We start from the raw sequence: 25,380 nt of genomic DNA, 5'->3' as shown, positions 1-25,380 counted from the left end.
TTTCGACTTGATTGGATTACTAAACACACAACCAGAAACCCACTGAATGGAAATACATTAACAATTAGCTTATAATTATGCATATATTAATTGCTCTCATCGCACGATCACCTGTATATTGACCAGCTGAATAAATAACGAAAATATATATTTTTATTTTTTTTAAATTTGTATAACCTCATTGTTCGTATAAAATATCTGTACCTAAACATATATTAAAGGAAATAAACAACGTGCAAATATTCGGAAGACAAATATTGTAAACAAGAACAAGAAAACTGAGAACAAAATCAAACAAATAAATTTCAATTTCTTCATTTCTCTTTGGCGAACAAGCTCTCTTAAATTCTCACGCTCACGCTCGCCATGCGCTCAAATGCGCATGCTCTCTGGTGCGCGCGCGGTCTCAGTTTTCGTCGTTTGCTTTGTTTATTTCTTACTCGCATGTTTTGAGTCACAACGTAAGAAACTTTCGTGGTGAGCGGACGTGTTGCTGCGGAACAAGAAATCAAAAAAAAATTTGTTGTACAATAATTATAATACCGAATTGTAATTGTGCAAAAATATTCTAAAAATTAATTGAATTCAATTCAACGCGCGCGCACCAGCAGCAGCAAAAAATAAAATAAACAAGTGCAGCAACAACAACAAAAACAACAGCAATAATAATTTTTAAGTTGAATTTATCGCTTGACAAATCAAAACATAACAATAATCCAACGAAAAGTGGAAGAAAAGCCGCCGACGCCGCCGTCGACGAGAACGAGTAACAAAGCAAAGAATAGCTAAATAACTGTGTATGCCAAGTTTTCCTTTTGTGGCTGTTCTCAAATCAAAATATACAAAAACGAAATAAACAAAAATTAGGCGAACAGAGCGCAACAAAAAGAAAAAACGACAACAACAAGTAGTGTGCAAGCAAAAGTAAAAAGGAAGCAGTTTTTTATTGTTGTGTGCTTTCTACTTGTACGCAGCGCATGTGAACCGTGGGTGAAAAAGGGCCAAAGCAAAGAAACAAGACCAACAACAACAACAACAACGACGACAACAGCAGGGACCAGCACAAGTGCAACGCGCAACGGCTGTGTTTTTGTGTGCGTATGTGTGTGTGAGGCAGGAAGAGACGGAAGTACTTTGTGCTCTTTGTGGCTGCGGCCTGCTCTTCCTCTATAACGTCTCCAGCTTGCGCTCGATTTGTTTTTGTGTTTTGTTATTTTCTGTGCGCCATTCCCTTTTGGCGCTGACATTCGCTTGCAATGGCAAATAAGAAAACATACACAAAACACTTTTAAAGCAAGCGCAGCGCAGCGATAAAAGCAACGGTCAACACAGGATTAACGTAACGTACCCTTGGTCCCCAGTCGCAGCTACCAAGTCACTTCACAATGGCCACTTGACGTCGCGTCGCAGTAGCAGCGAACGACGACGCGTCTCAGCAGAACCAGGAAATCGGCTGTCGTCGCAGCAGCAGCAGCAGCAGCAAAGTGCATGCATTACGTCGCGTGACGTTCGGCTAACGTAACGTTACGTAGTAGTGCTGCAGTTGTAGTTAAGGCGAGCGTCGTCAAAGAAGAAGAAGAACAAGCAGAAGCAACAACACATTAACAACAAGTGTAACGCGCGTTTTCTGGATCTGGACAACATATCCGCTTCCGCGTTGCGCTGTCGCTGAGAGCTTTAAGCTTAACAGAACGGCAAACAGACAACGGTCATTACAATAACAACAACAACAACAACAGCGACCTACGTCACGGCACAGTGGAGCAAAAGCAAACAGGTAAGCAAAGAATATACTTTTTTTTTACACATTTCTGCTGAATGAGATATCTTAAAAAATATTAAATATAATAGGAAAACAGAAATGGATTTATAAATTTTTCTAATTTCTACATATTTCTATTAATACTGATAATAATTGAAAATGGATGTTTGAAAACTTACATTTTTTTCCAGATTTCTTGTCGCCATTTTAAAATCATTTGCCATTTTCTTCTATGCGATGTTTGTTTGCTTCGGGAAAAGAGATTTCACTATACATCTTTTACACAATCATTTGTTTTTTTTTTCTCCAGCACGTTTTACTTGTATTTCTGACCTTCTCTCATTTCCATATGTTTTCTTTCATCTCACACTTAATATGATACACAATTCTGTGTTCCCCCCTGATATGGCCCTACAAAAGTTGTCACCCGAAAGTTGATAAATTTTAACGTTAATCTCTTTAAATTGTCTACATACGCTGCGTTTTTATTGTTTCTGTCATGTTCCGACAATCTGTACAACAATTATTTACAACGATTTCTCAGGTTTTTCTTATTTTGTTGAGGTCAACAAATTTCAATTCCTTCTACCCAAGATAACTACAACTTTGTTTGAGCCCTTTACAACACTAGAGCGCATTATCTTCTTTAGATACAGTCTATTTCTAGACTGTGGATTCGTTTTACTAACTTAATAAAAAAGCAAAATCTGTTGCCTAAAAATAAACATGAAATAGCTTTTTCTAAACAGTTGAAAAAAGCGCATCTTTGTCTTTATTTATTTTTCATACGGAACTCATGATTTCACACCTCTCAAATGGCACTCAGACATTAATCAATTAAGATTAAAGCAAAATGAGGAAGAAGCAAATGCACTGATTGTACTAAATGTACCTAACCTAGAAATGTTGTGCTTACTCGTATAACTGTTTTATACAACTTTTACAGTAGTCACACGCGAATGAGAACGCCTTTAAAAAATAACTGCTATTGTAAGATAGAATTTAAGATAGAATTTTTACAGTTAATATTTCTAGTTAAATGTTTAATAAAAACTGTTGTTTTTCTCTTTTTAATAAGAATCAGTTTTGAATACGAAGCATTCTTCATTCGTGAGGTACCACTGTACAAATATGTTGATCCATATTGAAGGCAATCGCTCGACTGGGTTTTCGGGCTCGTTTCGGGCTATTTTTCTTGGGGGATTGGTTTGGGTTTGCTTTGGGTTCGACGGGTCTCTTGTTGCATGCACTTTTTTCTATGGAAGTGAAACAAAAGCGGAGCGTTAAGCTCCAATTGGGTTGATGTTACGGTTCTTATTTGTTGTTGTTGTTGCCGCTGGTTCTCGCCGCCTGTTGCCGCATTTTTACTGTGTCTCTTCTGAAGCGTACGTCAGCGAAATCTTATCGCACGGCCCGCTCTGCTGCTGCTGCAGCAGAATTCTGTTTGTTTGTGCGCCTGCTGTCGCTGCCGCCGTCGACGTCGACGTCGCTGCTGCTGAAACGAATCAGCGAACAGTTCCTGCTTCTGGTATAGCTACAAACACACACATACACTCATAATAAAAAAAAAAAGCTCAATCTGTTTGGGCGGCGGCGGCAGCGCAAGGCAAGGAAACAGCGCACCTGATCATGCTACCTACCCCCCCCCCCCCCCCCTCGCTGCTCCCTTACGGAGAGCTAAGATTTTCGTCGATAAATTTGATTATGTGTGCGCGTATACAAGTATGTATGTATGTGCATATGTACATAAATATGTATGTGTGTGTGCGTGTGCGTGTTATTTATTTAACATGTTCGGCTCTCCAATTAGCGAAAAACGAAACAAAACGTAGAAATATGTCGACACATGCATACACACAAGCACAAAACAGACATCTCTCCAACTGAAACAGCGATTTTATGGATTTCTAGCTGTGTAGAGCCATTAACTTTCCTGGTTCTCACTGTTTATACGTCCGTCTGTTTGCCTCTGTCTGTGGGGCAGAAAAAGCCAGCGTAAATACAATAAATTAAATTCACTTCCGCATTGCTCCACAAAAGCGACGCGACGCGACGTAACGGGTGAGTGTGTGGCACACGTAAGAGACGCGCGACGCCTTAACGTAAGAGCAAGAGCACTAAGTGTACGGAAGCAAAAGCAAAAGAGAGCGGCAGCGACGACGACGATCTTTCGGGTCAGCAGCATGGCAATTGGGGAGACACTCACACACACACACACCGAGACAATTGTTCATGTGTATTGCTTGCTAGAGCAGAAACAGGTATAAAAAGTGTTCAGCGCAGCAGGTAGAAGGAGGCGGCGTAAAGGCAAAGGCTAGCAGCCCAATGAAAGAAAGAGGAAGCAAATGCCAATGCAAACGACAGCAGCAGCAGCAGCAACAGCAACAGTAATATAATGAAAAGTAAAGCAATTGTGACGCTTGCTCTCTTTTGCGCTGCTCTTTAATTAATATGATCTGAGTCTGAAGGGCTTAAGGCTCACTCAATTTAAAATGCGCATTTATTGTTGTTGTTGTTGTCATTGCTGTTGGGGCTTGGCTGCTGTCTCAGCGCTTTGCTTCTTCTTTTTATGCTACTCGACGATCTTTGAGTCACAGTCGCACACACACATACACGCACACGCCAACTGCACTGAGAATGAGTCGCAGTCGCAATTTTTCTTTTGCTGCTGCTGTTGTTTTTTTTTGTTTTTTGTTTTGCCGCTGACGCCGATGACTTTTAGTTGTTTAAACTTGCATGCGGAAGTAGCGCGCATAGCAATTGTATTTGCTGGCTTGCTTGCTGTAGTTGTTGTTATTTGATTTTCTTGCTGCGTGTTATCGCCCAGCGCAGATGTAGCCATTGTGTGTGTTGTTTTTGCTGTTGCTGTGTGCTATATTGATGTTTTGCAATATGCACTCATACACACAAACACTCGCGTATTGTGTAAACACTTTGCACCACGCGCACACACACACACACACATACACGTTTTAGCATTATGACAGCCACTTGTGCAGCGGCAGCAACAACAACGACCCATTTTATAGTGCACAAAAATCACACTAACCTGAATTTGCCATAAATGTTCACAGCTTCCATTGTGCTGTCTCCAATTCGCCGCACAAGAGAGTGTGTTTATATGTGTGCGTGTGCGTGTAAGCTATCGCCGCCTATCTTTCAACACAGCTAAAAGATCGTGCGAATTCACGTAGAAAAAAAACATCAGCACTAAGCTTCCCTCACCACACCGGAGCTTATATTGCCGTTTTTATATGCCAAACATAAAATGGGTAATAAGGGTATGATAAAAGTTGCACAAAGTTATATAACTGTTAAAAGAGGGAGATAGTTAGAGCGTTAGAGCTATTAAATTAGGTTCTCTCTCTTATGCCAAACGCAAATAAACTTGTTTTAAATATTTAATACTCCCACTGAAGCACTTATAGATCAATAAATCCACAGGTTTCATTTTTATTGTTGCCGAAAATGAAATACGCTTTGTGTATGATAGATATGGAATATGGTCATAGGTATACAAATTTTTGAACATCTTATCTATATATATATTTTTGAAAGGGTCTAATTGATGTTTTGATAAATTTATGATTTTAAAGGGTATATAAAAGTGGCTGACGCGCAATTATTTTTATCAAATACTTGATATAGTATATTAAGAACAGAGTTTAATTACTTTGAACAATGATCTTGCAATGTGGAAATGCGTTATACAATGGCATCAATAATTTCCCGATGCACCGATAATTTCCCAGCCTCACAACAACCGCACACATTTCCCAGCTCTCGATCTCGTATTCGAACTCGAACTCTGCAAAGCTGCTGAGAGAGAGAGAGAGAGCAAGTGAGCGAGAGAGCGAGTGAGCGAGAGCGAGAGACGATATGCTGTTGCCATGGCCGGCGAGCAGGCGAACCAAGTAACCTGTTGTGTGAATTATGTTACGAACGTAACGTGTTTCAAAATATAGGAAGTCTTGCTTGACTTATGCCGCCGACACAACAACTGCAGCAGCAGCAACAACAACAACAACAACTACAACAACAAAATGGCTTTTGGGGTTCAGCTTTAACGGTGCCTCCTCTTGTTGTTGCCTATTATCTAACGACGCCAAAGAGAAAGAAACAAACGAATCAGCGGGCAAAGCAACTGCAAAGCAACAACAATAAAAGTGCACAACTAACTAACTAACTAAAAAAAAAATAGATAGATACATATATGTATATGCCCGCCGTTTTCTTGTGTCTGTGGCACATTTTTAATTTTCCTTTGGAGCATGTGGCACACATACGAAGGAGCCGCACCAAGGGGAGCGCGGGGGGTGGGGGGTACGCTGTGTGGCCAAGCAAGAAGTGGAGTAGAGTAATGTTGTGGAAAAAAAGTCGCTGTTGCTCGTTGTCGATGCAACACAATTAGGTAATTTTCTTTCTACTTGCAACACTGAAAAAAAGCAAAAACCTATAGATCGCGCGAGGGGGGGGGGCTAGGGTAGGGTGTGGACGTTGCGTGGTTAGACGTAACAGTTTTTCGGGTGCAGAGAAAAAAAAAACTGATTGCGTAATGTCCAAAAAAGGAAGTTGCCGTCGCTGCTCTCTCTCTCTCTCTCTCTTTCTCCCTTTCTCTCTCATCTCTCATCTTTGTGCATCATCTGATAATGAATAGAGCTCAGCTGAAGTAGAGTAAAGAAAAGTAGGATATATCTTTGTGCTCAGTAAAATAACTGTAAGACTTAAGCTCCATCTACCTGGGCCTAACTTATCCCTAGCCCAAAACCAAAACCTAACCTTACCTGTTGCAACAATGAATCCCCGAACTGTTGGTGGTCCTCGCATTAATTGTTCCAGCTCGAGTGCCCGATGAATTGTCCTCGACCCCTCGCCCGCCCTCCTCCGCGCTGACCGCAACGAATGCACAATGAAAAACGAACTGCTTTTCGTGGAAAATTGCCTAGGCGGAAGGAAGAAGCGACAAACACTTGAATTTTAAGTGCAAATACACGCAAAAAGATTGCAGCTGAGCTGTCCGTGAGTCCTTACCGTGGACTCTTGATATTCGCAACGGGTGGTCCTCAACAGAATATTTAACGTGTACAGTGTGCACTCGCAAAATGGAACAAAACTGGTTTTTAATTTGCAAAATCCGTTTGTTACAATAACTGGGGAAATATTAAATTATAATCACATTTCAATTGATTAAAAGATTATTTTGTTATTTAAAATTAAGTGATTTCTTTGAGACAACGAATTCACAATAAAAAAAAAACATTTTTTTTCGTGGAAAATTCGTGAATTATTTCCATTATTTCTTTTTATCAGGTTTACATTCCAGATAAGCTGTCAATGCGTATAATTTCTTAAATATTAAATGAAAATAAACAAATTTTTATATACCATTTTGATCATGATTTAACGAGATTATCGAGTGTTTTTCAAAATGTAGTCTCCCATTTTCTGAAGAATTTTGAATACCAGGAAGTTTTTACTTCCGAGCGAACACAGTATAAGAATTTTTCACTATATACTCGAAGTATTTGTGTTTGTATTTTTAGCACTGGGAAATCGTCAATAAATCAATTTGATTTCGGCGCCCGATACCATTGATAAGGCAATGCGTTGCCCACTTATCAAGAGGTGTGTGCGTGTGTGTGTGTGTGTGTGTGTGTGCGCGCGCGTGTGTGGGTGTGTGTGCGTAAGTTCCTATCGTAATCGCGCCCAATGTCTGATAAGCGCGTCAAGTGGAGGAGCAGCAAAAATTTTCAGTCGAACACGGAACGAATATTATTTAGGGGAGGGCAGAGGATGTGCCTGTGCACCGGTAGCGGGGCGGGCGGGGCGGGGCGGGCTGATAGGGGTAGGGTAGGTAGAGCTGCCATATATGGGGTGCAGGTGGGGGGGACTTGAACCGTAACCGGAAATGACGCCAGTTGGCAAATATTAGCTGCGCCTGGCGCACCAGAGTCTTGAGTGATACCGAGCTAATCAGAGTCGGAATTATTTGTTGTTTTTCTTTTATTTATATATTTTTTTTGGGTTTGGGATCGGGATTGGGGCGAGGGATTTTCAGTTGAACCTTTGGCTTAATTTGTTGGTGTTTATATTGCGCACCACACGCAAATTTCAATTATTTTTATTGCTTTTAAATTATTTATTTATAGCCAAAAGAAACGAAATAGCGTGCAAACAATTCTTTTAATCATATCGCAGTTCACAAGTGGAAATACTACTTGTTATTATTATTATTGTTGTTGTAGTATATACAGCACAAAGATTCGGGAATACACATATAGGAAGCAATCGAAAATCCGACCACTTCAGCTAAAACTAGTGCACGTAATCATGAGATATCAATTTTTGATCAATTTCATCAGCGCTTATTTTTGTTAGCTTTTCTTTTGCTTGTAGGCACTAGGTGAGGGTCACTTAGCAGCGCAGGAACTGGATCTTAGAATATGGATTAAAAGAAGTAAGATGAACTTTTGTAGTTCCCATAGATATTTGGGTGACAAAGGTTCATTTCGTGGGAACACTGACTGATTAGTCAATGACTGGCATTAGTTGAGATAAGCTAAGCGTATCGGCCTAATTTAAATTTCGGGGAATTGCTCAGCACTTTTTTTCTATAAAGAAAACCGAAGTATTTATAAAGATAATAAATTTAAAAGTTTATAAAGTATAACATTTGCAGCTTATGTTAAAAGTTAACAGATTTACAGCGTCAATTTAACATTTCTGTTAACAGGCATACGCCTCTGTACAGAATGTCTGTTGATACAGTATTTATAATCCAAGTGCTAAAGGCATTTAATACTTTCTTATATAATACTATTTGATTACCGATTAAACATTTGGTTGTTTAATCGATTGATCGATATGTGTGCATTTCTAGTTGATTATCGATTGAACAATCGGTTATTTAATCGATTAATCAATACATTTGCATTGCTCTAGCATTCTTTGATGCATAAGAACTCACGCCGTAGTAAAAAATGTGCATATTAAATATTTACCATGAACCTAAACATGCATGTTAAGTATCTACCATGAGTTTAACATGCATGTTAATGAAAAAATGTTCAGTTTTTTAACATTTGGCTGTTTACCGTGTATGTTAAATATTTACCATGAACTTTAACATGCATGTTAATTGAAAAAATGTTCAGTTTTTAAGCTTTTCAGAGCTAGTCTTTGCTAATACTTTGTAGGCAATTGTCTGCTGCACAAGTAACTGTCCCTTATCATTTATTAGACCGGAGTCTACGTCATATGCGGATGCAGTTCTCGATTGCAGCTGTTGGCGACGTGCTCCACGCTGTTTCTACGCGGCCAGAGGCGGTCGGGCAGGCCCACACACTGAATTCTGATTTGTTCATTGCACTTTTAACAGATGTTGTTATTGTTATTATTATTTCCACATTTGAGTAATGCTGATAGCAGCACTTAATAATAAATAAAAAGGCGTCTATCTCTAGAGAGAGAGAGAGGAGAGTAGGGGAATGGGAGAGCTAGAGTTCATTATAATTAACAGTTAAAGTCGAGTGCACAATTGTGCATGCATTTTAAGTATTTACATTAAAAGCCACAACCAACAACAATATGAATAATGATAATTATATAAACACACACACGCGTGCAGAGCAGAGAGGAAAATGCTGGCTGGCTGAAGAAAAGCTCATGATAAGCACAGCGCCGCGAGGGAAATGCACGGACAACAACTTGCCAGATAGACAAGTGTTTGTCGAATGCCAGAACGTGGCCAACAACACAGGCTAATGAGATAAAAAGCATATATATAATAAAGACAAAAACCTCAAGCAGACACTAACTCACTATTGTCAGCGCGCTCTAATAGAGCAGGATTTTCTTTTCTTTTCTTTTTCTTTTTTTTGTTTTGTGGCATCTTCAGGCTTGCCGCAGCGCCTGCAGCCATGTGTCTCATTTAGCATTTGCTAATTATGAATTTGGCGACAATAAAAAACCGCAGCAGCTGCAACTGGCATCATCTTTTTTTTTTTTTTTTTAATTCAAGCCTTGCGCTCCTTCACGGCGCTTGGCTACGTGCTGTTCGTGTCAATTTTGTTGTTTGTCTTAATTTGTTTGCTTTACTTGGAAATTATAATATAATCTCCCCCACAACGTTCTTTATAAGTATTTCCACATTCTGCATCAAGCACCCGGGTACTACTCGTTGTCTCTGTGTGTCTCGGCTTCTTAGCAATTGCCTCGGGTCTGTTGTTATATCATTTGACACTCGGAATTGATGTTGCGGCATTCGCTTGAATTTCACTTATGACAAATGTCATCAAAATGTTTAGCTAGCTAGAAAATTTGTTTAGTTCTATGCCATCCACTCGACAAATAGATGACGAGGCACAGACACATTCACTTCCTACATTCTATAGTTACGTATGAATCAGTTAAAATAATCTACGAAAGCTAAACTAATCTAGAGCAAATTGTATTATGTAATATTGAATACGTATACACGAAAGACCTGTGAATACAGTTCAAAAATCAGGTTGAGGATCACTTTGGCATATAACTTTATCTGAAATCGAAAGAATAGATCAGATGTAGAGATGCAGAAAGTTCTTGTATTAATTGAAGAGCGTGAAGTTGTATAAACTAAAATATTAGACTTAAACCGAGATTCTCAAACGAGGATCAGCTCGGATGTAGAAGAATACGCTCTAATGAAGATCAGATTTCAAAGATTGATCATTTACTTCTGAAATAGAAGAAGGCCAAGGGAAGATCAGCTGAGTGCAGATCACTTTTAGAACCGAGACACTTACAACTTTAAACGAAGAATTCCAAAAGAACAACTTTAAACGATGTATTCCAAAAGAAGATCAGCTGAGTGCAGATCATCTTTAGAACTGAGACACTCACAACTTTAAACAAAGTATTGCAAAAGAAGATCAGTTAAGTGAAGATCACTTTATTCCAAAAGAAGATCACCTGAGTGAAGATCACTTTAAATACTGAGACACTCACAACTTTTAAAAAGTAAGATCAGCTAAGTGAAGATCACTTAAATTGAAGATCTGCTTTTAAAAGAAAGCCTTTATAGACTTTCTAAACATTCTTAAAAGAGAATACTATCGGAGACCAAGAAAAGAAACTACGATCGGAGAAGAACAACTGTACGATCCTCCCCAAAACATTGTGTTAACTTTGACACAAACTGATCACTATCCAAGAATGTGTTTAATTACAGCAAACTTGTAAATGTTGGCACCACGATCTCGTGTTGATCTGTTGTAAGACATTCGTGTGACAACTATCGATTGGCTGTTTGTTATCAATCGTGGCGCCTCCCCCGCACAAAATGTGCTGCTGTTTTACCAGAGAACCGAGAAGAGGGAACCGAGAAGAGAGACCCAGACCCAGACCGAGACCGAGACGATGTGCTTGTAATGATTGTGTTTTCATTTAATCAATAATTCATGTCTAATGCTTATCGCGTGTCGGGACAATACCCGGTAATTTACTTCCCATTGATTGCGATATCTATGCGCATGTACGTCTATTTATATGTCTAATTTATGGTCTATTTTTTGCAGCATTTGCTGGCAATTTCCTGCAGTTGCACCATGGCTCGGGAACCAATTTCTCCTGTGCGTTCACTCATATTCTGCTCACCCAACTCGCTGCCATTTGAATGTCTGGTATCTGTAAATGCTCTGTCAATATCAAGGAAAAGAAGCCTCTATTCAAAATTCGCATCTCGAATTCTACTTTGCTTCCTTTTCGCATTAGCTGAGGAAGTGACTCGATCCAATTACTTGAGCTTCTCAAGCACATACAAATGCCTTCTGTTAATCTAGGCAGCGCACAATTTGACGCAGAATCTCGTCTACTATTCCCGCCCAGCTCTGGCTCCACCTTTTGCCAACCCTCCCCCTCTCCCCACAGCAGTTACCTGCTTGCATGACTTGATTGTGATTATAGACATCGTTGCTTGTTCGGTTCCACGTCGCCGTCTCTCTGCCTTTTTGTACATCCGCTTCCGCATTTATTAAGTGTCTTTCCAGCGACGCGCAAAATGTTCCACGGCCCGAGCTTAGAACGTTTTTACAATTCAGGTTTTTTCGCCAGCCAGCCAGCCGGCCAGCCAGATAGTCAGCTAGCAGGGGCTTTGTTTCTGCCCAGTTTTATTTCTTTTCGTATACCCTGTAACCATAAATTGGCCAATAAAGGGCATTATAGAGCTCGATAATCAATTGGAAGCTATGACGAACTCTTAAAAATACAACGGATCAATAGATCGGTGTTTATATTATATATTTGATCTATATAATTGATCTGCTTGCTCAAGGGAAATCCGAGTCTTTGTCATAGCCATAATATTCATTCGTACTTAAAAGTCAGGTGCATGAATATTCTGACATTATTACAAGCAATATATTCTTTTGAAACCGCATCCAAAACTAGATTCGATCTGTGCACGTCTTTTTACATTTACTTTATGAACTCGATGATTATAAAATAGATAGGTATATCATCTCTTAAACGACATATCGATCGATCGTAAAATACAAAAGTTATTGAAGATTATATTGAGTAGGCTAAGCTGGGACTAGGAAATAACCCGAAGACTTGAATCGGAATAATCTAAAGTTTTCAGATGTGGAAATGAAAGGAATTTCTCTGAGTCTAATATAGGAAAGATAACGTGCATATATAGAAGTTGTTTAAATAAACTATAGCAAAGAGTTTAAATCAAGTTAGGCACAATCTTGATAGGATATTTTAAAGCTTGAGCTTTGAGCACAGGGTAACTGTTAGTACAGCAAAATAATTCTTGCCTAAATGTTTCTTACCCGTTTTTTTTATTCAAGCTTTAACTTTTTGCATTGCTCTCTGTAATTAAGATGCGAGGCGCGATCGTCGTCGTCGACAGCGGAGCGATCAGATCATGCCAAAGTTCTTTTCACGTTCGACTTAACCGAAGCGCTTGGAATATATGGGCAGGGAGGGGAGGGGGGAGCTGCAGCTGGCTGCATGCATGCCTAGATTTAAGCAATATGCTTGATTACCAGCACAAATACTAACTACCGGTTTAGATGCCGACCAGATATAGTTAGCCGGACTCGACTCGACTTGGCATGGCTCGGTTAGCTTTTGGCTTGGCTTGGCTTGGCGAGCTGCTTGGATGCTCACATCCGTGCTGGGCGCTGATCTAATTGACCATTTGCGGGCACAGGAAGCTGACTCGCTTGTCAAGATCAATTGGCCAAAGAGAGAGAGAGGGGAGGAGAGGAGGAAAAGTGGGCAGTCGAAGGAGGAAGTCAATAGACCAAAGATTCCATGCGATTTCAAGTCCAAGACGAGTTGGTTTTGGTTAAGGCAAACATAGCAGCTGCCTTCCTGCCACGGGCTATATACATCTATATATATATGTATATAGATGTGCGTGTGTGTGCGTATCTATGAGTTTGCCTTATCTTATCTGGGCATATTTGTTATAAACTTACTGAAAAAAAACCTCAAGCAAATCGTAAACATTTCGTAATACATATAAACATTATAGTGGAAGTGTGGCACACACACACACACACGCACAGGCACACACACTTGCACACATGTCAGCAACGGAACATGTTGTATCTATATCTCTGTTTCTTGTCTATATCTTGGCCGCTATCAAAGCTACGACAGCCAAGACGACAACAAGTAATCCTAGTTTACAAATATCAGCCATAACCAAACCTGACAAGGCCCATGCCGGTGCGAAGGTGCACCAGGTGTGCGAGTGCGTGTGTGTGTGTGTGTGGCTGGCTGCTTATCAAAAATCTGCTTGATGGACTAGGTTCAGGGGCGCTTTTCTCTGATTATGCAGAGAATGTAGATGTATAAAGAATAGTAAATGATATATATGGAAGTATTATATAGTATATAAGTAAAGTCTAATGGATCGAAGAACTGTCTGAGATCTAGAGTTTTAGTAAGCCTAAGATCTATGGGTTAGTCTCTTCAACTGGAAAAAAAGCTGAGCACCTACTTCAAAGCAATTGAAACTATTAAAATCTTACTTAGAAACGGGACTTAATGGTTAAGTCCATCGAAATTCCAATTTCGAACTGTCAAAATAACAACTCTCCAAATCAAAGAATTCCTGTTTCCCAGCGAAAACTATTTAACTTATTGAAATTCCATCTTTCTTTCTTTTATCTTTCTTTGTAGTTCACCTTATTCAAGGTTCTGATCTATGAATTAGATATTCTCTTAGTCCAATTTAGGCTGATATTTTTGATTATACAAAATAATAGGCATACCTTCTTTTTGATATTCCAACAAATTGATTCCTTCGCGTATTCCATCTTCCTTTCTTCAATCTTCCATTGTAGTTCACATTTTTCCAATCGAGGTTCTGATCTATGAATTAGATATTCTCTTAGGCCAATTTAGGTTCATATTTTTGTATAGGCATACCTTTATTTTTGATATTTCTACAAATTGATTCCTTCATCCTGTTGCTTGCCTTTTGCAATCCAATTGCAGCTGTGCTCTGGAACAACACGGAAGCATAGCATATTAAACAACATCAATTGAATCGCACTGACCCGAACCTTAACCCGACCCCAACCCACACATAACACACTTGTGGCATAAGCTGCGTTTATGCCACTTGCCGCAAACTGTGCGATGAGAGTCGACAACTCTGCCTTATTAAGTTAGACTTGAGGGAGGAGGGAGGAGGAGGGGGGGGGGGGGTTGTGATTGTGAGAAAGGGTAGCATGGGCTAAATGCGAGAAAATTGCAAAAGTTGAAACAAACAGTTGCGACTAATTGAATATGATGGGCACAAATGTTGATGATGCGCTTGTCGCCTTCCACCCTGCCACAGAACTCCATGTGCCCCCCCTCCCCTCTCTAGAAAAATGACGAGCACATAAGCGTGGCAAGCGAAACATTTTTGAACCCTTCTCGAGCGTTTGATGAACTCATCGCATGAACAGAAAAAATATATATGTATATGTATATGATTACAGAGCTCGGTTAGGTAGATATAGGTAGCTACCGTTGATGATGATGATGCTGCTTTTATTATAGCAGCACAGCTAATGCTAATGCTAACGCTAATGCTCATCATGATGATCGTGCTGATGATCATCATAAAAAGTCTGCTTCGGTTTGCATATTAAAAGATACGTAAAAGGTTATCGAACGTTTGATATCATTAAGCATTTTTCGTATTCAGCTTTCTGTCTTGTCTGCCCTATCCGACATCTACAACTCATATCATTAGAGGCAGAGACAGAGAGAGAGAGAGCGAGAGGGAGAGAGGGACCCACACACAAAATAAAATAAAATCAAATAAAAGATATGCGCTAAGCATAAAAGATGAACCATGAGCCAGCAGAAAAGTCAAAGAGCGAAGCTCCACATTAGAACAAACATGCACGTAACGCTCCCAAAAAAAATAAATAAAAAAAAATATACAAAAAAAAATGTAACAATAAAAAAAAAAAGGGAAAGAACATCATAAAGATTTGTATATGCTGCTTGAGGTCAGCCAAGGGTCTGGCGCGATCTTGTCGCGCGATCAACAACTAATAACCCCGACTAAAGTGTGAGGATCTGCTCCAAGACTTACAGAACAGATCATTAGATGAAATAATATGAAGAAGAAGAAGAAGAGGAAGACTAGTTCCATGGAAACGCTTGCGTCTGATCGCGGCTGATCGTTGATCGTTGCGATCAGGTTTGCTCGGCCGCCTTTCTTCTGCTGCTTCTTCCTCCTCCTCTTCTACGGCGTCTACTTCAAGTGCGTAACGATGATTGATTTGGTTGCTTAAGAGCGTTTGCCTGCTTTCTGCTGTGTTCGCATGGATGACGATCAGCGATCAGTCCGTCCGTCCGTCTGTCAGTCCGTCCGTCAGTCAGGCAGTCCGTCAGTCGCACTTGGGGCTTGTGTGTGCTCCACAAAAAAGTGCCTACGGCGCTTTAAGCAAACAACAACAACAAAAACTGACGATCTAGACAGAAATTGAACCGTAGACCGTTTGGGAAGCTCTGCTTCTTGCTTGTTGTTGTCGCGATCGCGCGAAGAAGAACCCGGAATTGGCGTCTTTTTCTGCTTCTCTACATATACTTATATCTATATATATAGTATATTTGTGGTTTATATATGCTCAGCAATAGCATACGCTCACGCGCTTGTTATGCACGATCAGCTCAACGTCTATTTGTATATAGCATATATATCTGTATATATCTTTATATATCTGTATCTCTGTGTGTGTGGCTCTGTTTAAGACCAAGCGGGTTTTCGGGGGGAGTTAGGCTCTGAGCTTTACGTGTCAGTTGTTGTTGTTGTTGTTGTTTCTTTAATATATGCGCTGGATATTTATTTGTATTGTTTTTTTTTTTTCCTCTACTCTGAGCAGTTATAAAGCAAAGCAGGTCGTTGACTTGGTTTTGAATTTTTGTGCTTATTAATTGAGTATTTGATATGCCGGAATATGGCGAACCAATGTTCATTTAAAATATTATAATAATAGACACACGTGCAAGACACACGATCATCCAACTCGGTATACCCTGTAATAATTAATAATGGGTAAATTCAAGGGTTCAAGGGTTTCATGTTCAATGTATATGTATATATATCGATAACTCCTCCCACAGCCCTGACAGATCAGGTTTATAACACTTATAAGATACCTTTTCCCATTATGACTTAAAATTAAAGGTTTTTTTTAAGGCAATTACCTAGATTTTTGATATGTGCACTTATTCGAGTGTCATCTTAATAGACTGACAGTTTCATAGCGATCGGACCACAGTTACCGATTTTATTAACGAATAAAGTTTTCATAACCTGCAGCTGAGAATAGAAAGAACCTAGCTAAAGGGTAACCCATAGTCGTGTTAGCTGGGTTAATTTTCTTCTTATTTGTATTTACTGTGCGTTACTCTAGGCTCATTGGATTTCATGTAGGGTCCACACAATAGACAGCCTTCAGATCCTTCTTAAGGGTTGCTTTTGGCTGTCGCTGAGAGCACTTGAGAATTGTGCGCAGCTGATAAAAAGGAGAAGAAGAGCTCATAAAAGAGATCAAATGTCAACTGGCAACACATGCGGCGGAGGAGGGGAGGAGCTGGAGGGTTTCCAAGAAGTATCTACAAGATGTAAGTGCATCCGCAGGTACGCATTTCCGCTCGCTCGCCTGCCCCCCGCCGTCGAGCCTCTATCAATTGCTTAGCACTCGACTACCTGCTGCTTCGCCCTGGGTTCGGGTTCGGTTCGGGTCCTACGGCCATCATTAACAGCCCAGCATCTGTGAGTGAGTGAGAGGGCAGATATCATGCCTCGCTCACTCATTCTCTCTCTCGCTCTCTCTCTCTCTCTCTGTCGCTGTGCAGCTGTGCATACGAACAGGCCGTTAATCTTAATGCGCCGTGGCGGCTGTCGCTTCTGCCTTTTTATGTTATCAGATTTTTCTTATTCTTATTTTCTCATCGCGTTCTTCTACTGCGCAGCAGCAACAGCCACTTGATGCACACAGCCAGTGGCGTCGGCGGCGGGGGGTAGGATGTGCCTACGGAAATTACTCATTAACTTGCAACGCATGCAGCACGATTGCACTTTGGTGAATCACCACAAAGAGCTCCGCTGCGCCTAGTCTAGGGTCCACTTGTCAGCCCAATGATAGATCAAATGTCTGAGTCCGAGTATCCTCTTAAAAGTGTTCGAGAAACCACGCACTTGACAGAGATCGAGAGGTTTACAATGCAATTAACAGTTATGCAGAAAATGCAGTTAAGACTAGTTAGCTAGAAAGATAACTAAATAGCTCTGGATCTATCGAATTACAGATATTCTGAAAATGAAGATTACCAAATCGATGAATCTATGGGAAATATAGAGTGGTTGACCTCCATATCTTACATCAATTTTTATTGCCTAGGGATTTTAATTAGTATATAGATTGTATGTTCCTTGAAAGTACCAATTGGTATTTCTATCGTGAAGTGATTTTTATATAAATAATAATAATACTAGAATGCTATTGATTCGAATTGAAACTTACAATTTGATTTTATGTCCAAGTTCCCTACTTCGTGGAACTGAAGTTAACACGTTGTTCTTTCAGTTCGGAACTAGTTCTTTACAGATGAATCCATGTAGTATTAATAGCTTTCATAAACAGGATGCCAGCTAAATAGGAAGGTCGCTGACTGAGCATTTAAATCGAACTATAAACAAGAATAAATAAATAATCGATTTATATATATACCAAGAATAAATAAATAATCGATATATATATACATACCAAGAATAAATAAATAATCGATATATTATCGAAAGCAATTTATATACAGGATGCCCGCCTGGCCGCCTTCTCAGTTTCCTTGGCCATTTTTCCAACGGCCCCATTTTCTTGTCTGGCATTTCCGATCCCACGCCCAACCAAGCCGCCCCCCGCTGCCACAGCCGCCGCTCTTCAGACAATTTCGCTAAAAGCGGAAATCTCTGCACAAGCAAAAATTCTTTTGCACACACACACGCACAGGCAGACGCACACACACAAACAGACATTCCTTTGGACCCCTCTCTCGCTCGCACTCTCTCTTCGCACTGCAGTTTTCTACGAGTTTTACCTTTTACATTTCTTATTTGCTGTCGCCTTTGTCGTTGTTGTTGTTCTGAGATCTCTGCTGCTGCGGCGGCTGCGCTGCTGCTGGCATTTTTCTAAACTGATCGTTTTATAATTTTCGTTTGTAATTTCCGTTGAAACCGGTTCGCCATCATCCGCATACCTAACTACCTGTGCCTGCTGCCTGCTCCCCGTCCCCTATACCCTGTCTGGTGCCCCTTCATGCCTGTGTGTTCGTTCTTCAAGCCGCGCCTCCTTCGCCGCCGCCGCCTCCGTCGCTTGCTGTCATCTTCGCTGACTGAGATTTAGAATACACACATGGATGTACATATGTTAGTGTATGTGTGAGTATGTGTTTGCGTGTATTTATATTCTTATTCTTCTCGCATTGCGTGCGTCGTTTTGTGTTCTGCTTCTGCCTTCTTTCACTTTGTACTGTTGTTGCTTTCTGGTATGATGAACATTCATTTGTCATTTTACTACGTGCCACCGACTGGTTGAATGTTTATTTGTACATATTGCTGTTGTTGTTGTTTTTCTCGGAGCGAACGAACATGTGTGTAGTACAATATACATATGAATTTATTTTAGTCAAATTAAACCATATGTTGTTGCGGCAACCAAAATAACACGTAGGATCGCCTATACATACATACAAACATATGCGTGCGTGTGCGTGTGTGTGTACACAATCAGCAGAGGGCAGCAGCACCTCTTAAACAAAACAAATAGACCCCCTCTAAGTAAAAGAAATGTACACAATAAAAAAATACATATATGTATAGTATATGTATGTACATACAAATAAACATGTGTATATCCCACAGTGCGGCCAGTGATCATCGTCATCACATCATCATCATCGTCATCTTTTTCATCTGCTGTGCCTGTCTTCTCCTGCTTCTTGCTTAACAACAACAACACCAGCAGCATGCAAGCAATATTTATTGCTCAGGCGCTCTCTCAGTTGGCCTACTGGCATCTCGCTTGCACGCATTCGAGCTGTACCTTAAGTAAATTTCTTTACTCACTTGTTGAAATGCTTCCCGGAGAATGAGGAAGTTTCGGTGCTGCTGCTCAGAGCGAGATGAGATAAATTTTAATGTGTGTGCATATGTGTGTACGACTGGGCAATGTCTGAACGCGCGGCCATAATACAGGGTGCGCCTGTAGCTGCTTCTTGAAAATTGGCTTGTTGCTCTCTTTACCCACTGTCGGATTTATTAGTCGTCGTTGTGCCAACGTCTTTCACCCGCTGCTGCTCCGCCGCTGCTGATTTGGAAACGGGTTTTGTGTATGGAATGTGCACTTCCGTTTGCTGTTGCCGCCGCCGTTGTCTGCTGCTGCTGCTGCAGTGATATGCCCGGCAAGCCCAGGCCCAGGCCCAGACCCGGGGTAAATGGGTACGGCTTTCAAGTTTCGTAAAGCACAGCACACCACACCTCCCCGCCGCACACACCCCCACCTTGACTGCTGTGGCATCAATACATTCGTTTATGTTGAAATCTTACAGCGACTGATCACGCCAAAGATATGCATAAGTATGTGTGCGCCTTGCTCCATGTGTTGTCGATTTGTATACGTATGTATGTACACACAAACATATGTATGTGTATTTGCTTGTTGGTGTTTGCTTTGTACACATCCGGAATAGTAGCGTCAGCGACGCCAACGCACATATTTATGGCAATTACCATATTGAGCAATTTTCAATTAAAAAAGCTCGATTTCGATGCGTATTTACATATGTATACAGTGAAAGCTCACTTCAGGGGACTTCCACTGTCGTTCTATTAAGAAAGATGACCGCTTAAAAGAGTTGTGAAACACTGGAAAATTTTGACCGGCTAAGAGAGGAATATATGTATGTATGTACAAAGTAGCTGTTTATTGGAAGTGCTTTCACTGTATATAAAAGGTTATTGGTATCGATGCTGTGGTGATTGGCACGAAGTGCAATGAAACGATTGTTTTGAAACACGTAGCGCATGCGTTCTATGCTGATCGTTTCCTGCGGGGGTGTATAGTATGAGAGCGAGAGCAATAATGAGAGCAAATGCCGCTAATACAATAATTGAGCGTGCATGTGTGTGTGTGTGTGTGTGTGTGTGTGTGAGCGTGTTGCGTATTGATTCTGACTCACGTCTAGCGGATCTTCTCTCCCTCTCTCTCTCGCTCGCCCGCACTCAGCTGCCTGTGGAGTTGATTTGTTTATGAAGAAATTTGATTTGCTTGGAATGCAAATGTCTGCTATCTTTCGCGCGTGTGTGAATATATGTATGTATAAGGTGATTAAGTATATAATTAAATACAGGGTGATTTTGCACATCCTTTCGCGCTACCAACTAAAACTAATGCCACATCATTTTCTTTATCTTTGCAGATTAATCTTAATCTTGTGGCTTTGCCTTCGATTAGAACACACACAGCGCGTTTTGCATGTCCAAAATGAAAATGCTTCCAGTACAGCTATCACTGAATCCGCTCAATCCCAGCATCTGGAGCGATGTCATCTGGCGCTGCCCGCCGCCGCCCTCCAGCCAGTTGGCGGAGCTGAAGACCCAGCTGCCGCCGTCGCTGCCATCGGATCCGCGTCTGTGGAGCCGCGACGATGTGCTCGACTTTCTGCGCTTCTGCGTGCGCGAATTCGATCTGCCCAAGCTCGACTTTGATCTCTTCCAAATGAACGGCAAGGCCCTGTGCCTGCTGACACGCGCCGACTTTGGGCATCGGTGTCCCGGCGCCGGCGATGTCCTGCACAATGTGCTCCAGATGCTCATCATCGAGTCGCACATGATGCAATGGCATTTGCCCAACAGCCCCGTCACGCCCACCGGCCGATATCCGCTGTCCCCGCACAGCCACCCGCCGACGCCCACCTGGCCGCCGCTGAATGCGCCGCCCGAGAGCAGCAATCCCTTCCACAGCAACAGCAGCGCCGCAGCCCACATGGCGGCGCATCATTTCATGGCGCCCAATTCCGTGACGCTCAGCCCGCCGCCTTCGGTTGACTCGCAGGCCAGCAGTCCGCCCCAGCCGGCGGCCTATCAAAATGGCGGCGTTGCCCTCTCCAATGCTGCTGCAGCCGCCGCCGCCGGCGGCACAACAAACGCAACGACGAGCTCCGCCGCCGCCGCAGCCGGCAGCTCCAGCGGCAGCAGCACGGCCAGCAATGGCTGCGTCCAGCCCATGAAGGGCATCAGCAGTGCCAGCAGCAATCACTCCGACTCCGAGGAGGAGTACTCCGAGCCGAGCAACAACAACAGCAGCAAGGCGAATGCTCTGGCAACGGGTCCGCTCTCCTACAGCGCTGGCAGTCCGCCGGGCACGCCCATACACAAGGACATGAAGCCCAACTGGACGCAACAGTTGACCAACAGCTTTGTCAACTCCTGGTCACAGCAGCAACAACAACAACAACAACAACAACAGCAACAACAGCAGCAACAACAACAACAACAACAGCAGCAACAATCGAAGCAGCAGCAGCAGCAGCTGACGCTGGAGAACACGGGCGGCGCGGTGTTGGCGCCGGGCGGAGGCTCCATTTCGGCTCCAACGACGCCCAGCTACATGTACAAAGCGAAGCGGGAATTCTTTCCCGAGAACTCGGAGCCGAATACAAGTGAGTAGCTGGCTTCATTTCGATCACAATCGATTTCGTTAACATCGGAATATTGTTAGTTATCGATAGAAAGCGCATGTGTTATCGATAGAATATTTGGAATAAGTTTAGATGAAATAGGAAACTAGATTTTTCACATTATCGATTTATGGGCATATGTTATCGATAGAATATTTGGAATAAGTTTAGTGGAAATGGGAATCAAGATTTTTCACATTTTTCCGATTTGTTGATATCGGAATATTGTTAGTTATCGATAGAAAGCGCATGTGTTATCGATAGAATATTTGGAATAAGTTTAATGGAAATGGGAAACAAGATTTTTCACATTCATTCGATGACAGAACGCTTGCAGTGGAAACATTTCATTCATATAAGAAGGGCTCCTACTTACCTGCTGTTCCATTGCCAACTATTTCAATAAAAGCCCGCAAACTTAGTGTTCCATTACCAACATATAGCCTATTCGCTTAGTGTTCCATTTCCACTCCTTGGGGTAACGTTGCATTCTCATTACTAAGTGTTTCAATACCAACAATTCCCATTAATAGTGTTCCATTTCCACTGCAATAGAAACAAACGGAAAATAGTGTGTATTAATTTTTGTTTGACGTGAGAACTTATTGGGATAATATACTTGCCTAAAAAGCAATCCAAGGAGTGACGTGGGTTCCATTGCCAAGTGTTCCGCTTGTCGCATTCCGTCCCTTCGACAGTTTTCTACAACGATTTACAAGTTTAAAAGATGAAAGTAAACGTGTTTCATTTTCAAATGTTACCAATTGTTCCATTCCAATTGTTCCACTTGTCGATATTCGTCGCTTAGACAGTTCTTCGCCAGTCTGCATTGATTACTAGTTTAAAAGTTAAAAGTAAACGTGTATCATTTTCAAATCATACAAGTGTTCCATTGCCAATTGTTCCGCTTGTCGATATTCGTCGCTTAGACAGTTCTTCGACAATCTGCATTGATTTGCTAGATTAAAAGTTGCAAGTAATCGTGTTTAATTTTCAAATGTTACCAAGTGTTCCATTACCAATTATTCCGCTTGTTGCAATTCGTCACTTCGACAGTTTTCTGCAACAATTTACTAGTTTAAAAGTTGAAAGTAAACGTGTTTAATTTTCAAATGTTACCAAGTGTTCCATTCCAATTGTTCCACTTGTCAAAATTCGTCGCTTGGACAGTTCTTCGACAGTCTGCATTGATTTTATAGGCTTAAAGTTGAATGTAAACGTGTTTAATTTTGAATTGTCAATAAGTGTTCCATTCCAATTGTTCCACTTGTTGCAATTCGTCGCTTCCACAGTCTTCTGCAACGATTTACTAGTTTAAAAGATGAAAGTAACCGTGTTTCATGTTCAAATGTAACCAAGTGCTCCATTGCCAATTGTTCCACATGTACTAATCGATATTCCTTCCACAGATGGCCGCCTCCTGTGGGACTTTCTGCAGCAGCTGTTGAACGACCGCAACCAGAAGTACAGTGATTTGATTGCCTGGAAGTGCCGCGACACGGGCGTCTTCAAGATCGTGGATCCCGCCGGGCTGGCCAAGCTGTGGGGCATCCAGAAGAACCACCTGTCGATGAACTACGACAAGATGTCGCGCGCCCTGCGCTACTATTACCGCGTCAACATCCTGCGCAAGGTGCAGGGCGAGCGGCATTGCTATCAGTTTCTGCGCAATCCCACGGAGCTGAAGAACATCAAGAACATATCCCAGCTGCGCCAGACGACAACGCCTGTGGTGGGACCAGGTGGACCAGGTGGAGGCGCTGCCGGTGGTGCGCCAGGCACGCCCAATCAGGCGGGCAGCCAGGCGCCCGGCAGTCCCAGCTGGACGCAGCAGCAACAACAACAGCAGCAGCAACAGCAGCAGCAGCAACAACTGCAGCAGTCGCCGCAGCGCCCGGCGTCGAGAAACGGGCCCAACATGTCGCTGCCGACCGCGGCGGCTGTTGCAGCGGCCGCGGCCGCCGCGTACGGACCGCAGCCGACGTCGCCGCTCTTCATGCACGCCTTTCACTATCTGTCCGCCAATGCGGCGGCCGCGGCAGCTGCCACAGCTGCACAGCCGCCCGGCTCGCCGGCGGGAGTGCAGTGCCTGACGCCCGGTGCGCCCGTCTCCGCGCCCGGGGACAAATTCCAATTTCATCCGCTGAAGCTGGAGAACGGCGACAGCGCTGGCGAGGATCTGAAGCCGACCGATCTGAGCGTGAGCAGCAAAAGCGCCGCCAGCAGCAGCAGCGGCAGCAATAGCCACAACAACGAGGATTGCTATCCGTAAGTAGCAGCAGCTACAACTCCCAAGCGGCACATGCTAATCCCATCTATGGACCTCTATTGCAGGCTCATACGCAATGCGGACGGCCTGACCACCATCAAGCTGATACGCTACAACGACCAGCCGGAGCTAAAGACGGAGGCAACAGAGCAGGGAGCTGCTGGTGGAGCACCAGGCAGCAGCAGCAGCGCCACCGGCTCGCCCAGGCCCATGGATGCAGTCGAGCGGGAACGGGAGCGGGAGAGGGAACGGGAGCAGCAGTCGCAGCCTGTGCCCATGGACAGCGAATGCAATGGCAGCGAGGAGGCGGCATTTAGGCATATGCATTAGGCTCTGCAACACGCACAACAACACACCCACCCACACCAACACACACACACATGCACTATGACAATCAGCCACACACCGACACACACCCGCAACTTTACCTGAGCAATAAATGCAGCTGCCTTTGGGACCAGCCAACAGCAACAACAACAACAACAACAATATACACACACACTCTCATTACCTTTTGTACATACCAACACACACACACACCGGCACACCCTTTGTGTGTGTTAATTAGCGCCTAGTTTTTGTCTGTCATTTTAAAAGGCAGCCTTAAATATTTAATTTAAATACATATTTTAACATTTAAATCTATGCATAAGCTACACACACACCCACACACACACACACACACACACATGTGTAATTTGTTTATACTTAAGTAGTTCTTCATTTTTGGATCGGCGCAGCGCAGCCTTCAACGATTTACAGAGTTATGTGCCAATTTTTCTACATAATACAACTAAGCTTAACAATTATTAAATTTACACACACACACACACACACACACCAACACACACCTTAGCCCGTAAGTGTTGTCACCTTTGAGCTTTACAATGTTGCCTCAACAAATGGTTTCACGTAACATGGAAAACAAAATTGTTAGAAAATATATACAAGAAAAAATTAATAATAATATTAATGAATTAAGAGCATTTGAAATTGTTAATTATAATTAATAGATATACACACAGAAATTCTAAACGCGCCATTAATTTTCATTTCAAAACAAATTAATTGTGATAACTGAAAGAAAAAAGAGGAAAAACGAAAG

At 42.1% G+C, this 25,380-nt stretch overlaps 1 protein-coding gene across 1 annotated transcript; it reads left to right on the top strand.

The window, feature by feature from the left end:
* Positions 1-454: 454 nt before the first annotated feature.
* Positions 455-25,093, top strand: aop (anterior open). The gene is made up of 4 exons (XM_064684802.1): positions 455-1,777; positions 20,747-21,988; positions 23,416-24,274; positions 24,341-25,093. Exons 2-4 carry the CDS (start codon positions 20,803-20,805, stop codon positions 24,603-24,605), a joined length of 2,310 nt encoding a protein of 769 aa, XP_064540872.1. The 5' UTR covers positions 455-1,777; positions 20,747-20,802; the 3' UTR covers positions 24,606-25,093.
* Positions 25,094-25,380: the final 287 nt, after the last annotated feature.

The sequence above is a fragment of the Drosophila montana genome, unplaced genomic scaffold (assembly GCF_035044405.1).
Source record: "Drosophila montana isolate Dmon_TW-CO22-7 unplaced genomic scaffold, ASM3504440v1 contig_2_1, whole genome shotgun sequence".
NCBI lineage: Eukaryota > Metazoa > Arthropoda > Insecta > Diptera > Drosophilidae > Drosophila > Drosophila montana.
This window is presented reverse-complemented; position numbering and strand designations above follow the sequence as displayed.

Excerpts from the sequence above, each read along its gene's own strand:
- aop (XM_064684802.1), top strand. The coding sequence starts at position 20,803 with ATGTCCAAAATGAAAATGCTTCCAGTACAGCTATCACTGAATCCGCTC. Across the intron at positions 21,989-23,415 it reads GAACTCGGAGCCGAATACAA|ATGGCCGCCTCCTGTGGGAC; the intron begins GTGAGTAGCTGG and ends TTCCTTCCACAG. Across the intron at positions 24,275-24,340 it reads AACAACGAGGATTGCTATCC|GCTCATACGCAATGCGGACG; the intron begins GTAAGTAGCAGC and ends CCTCTATTGCAG.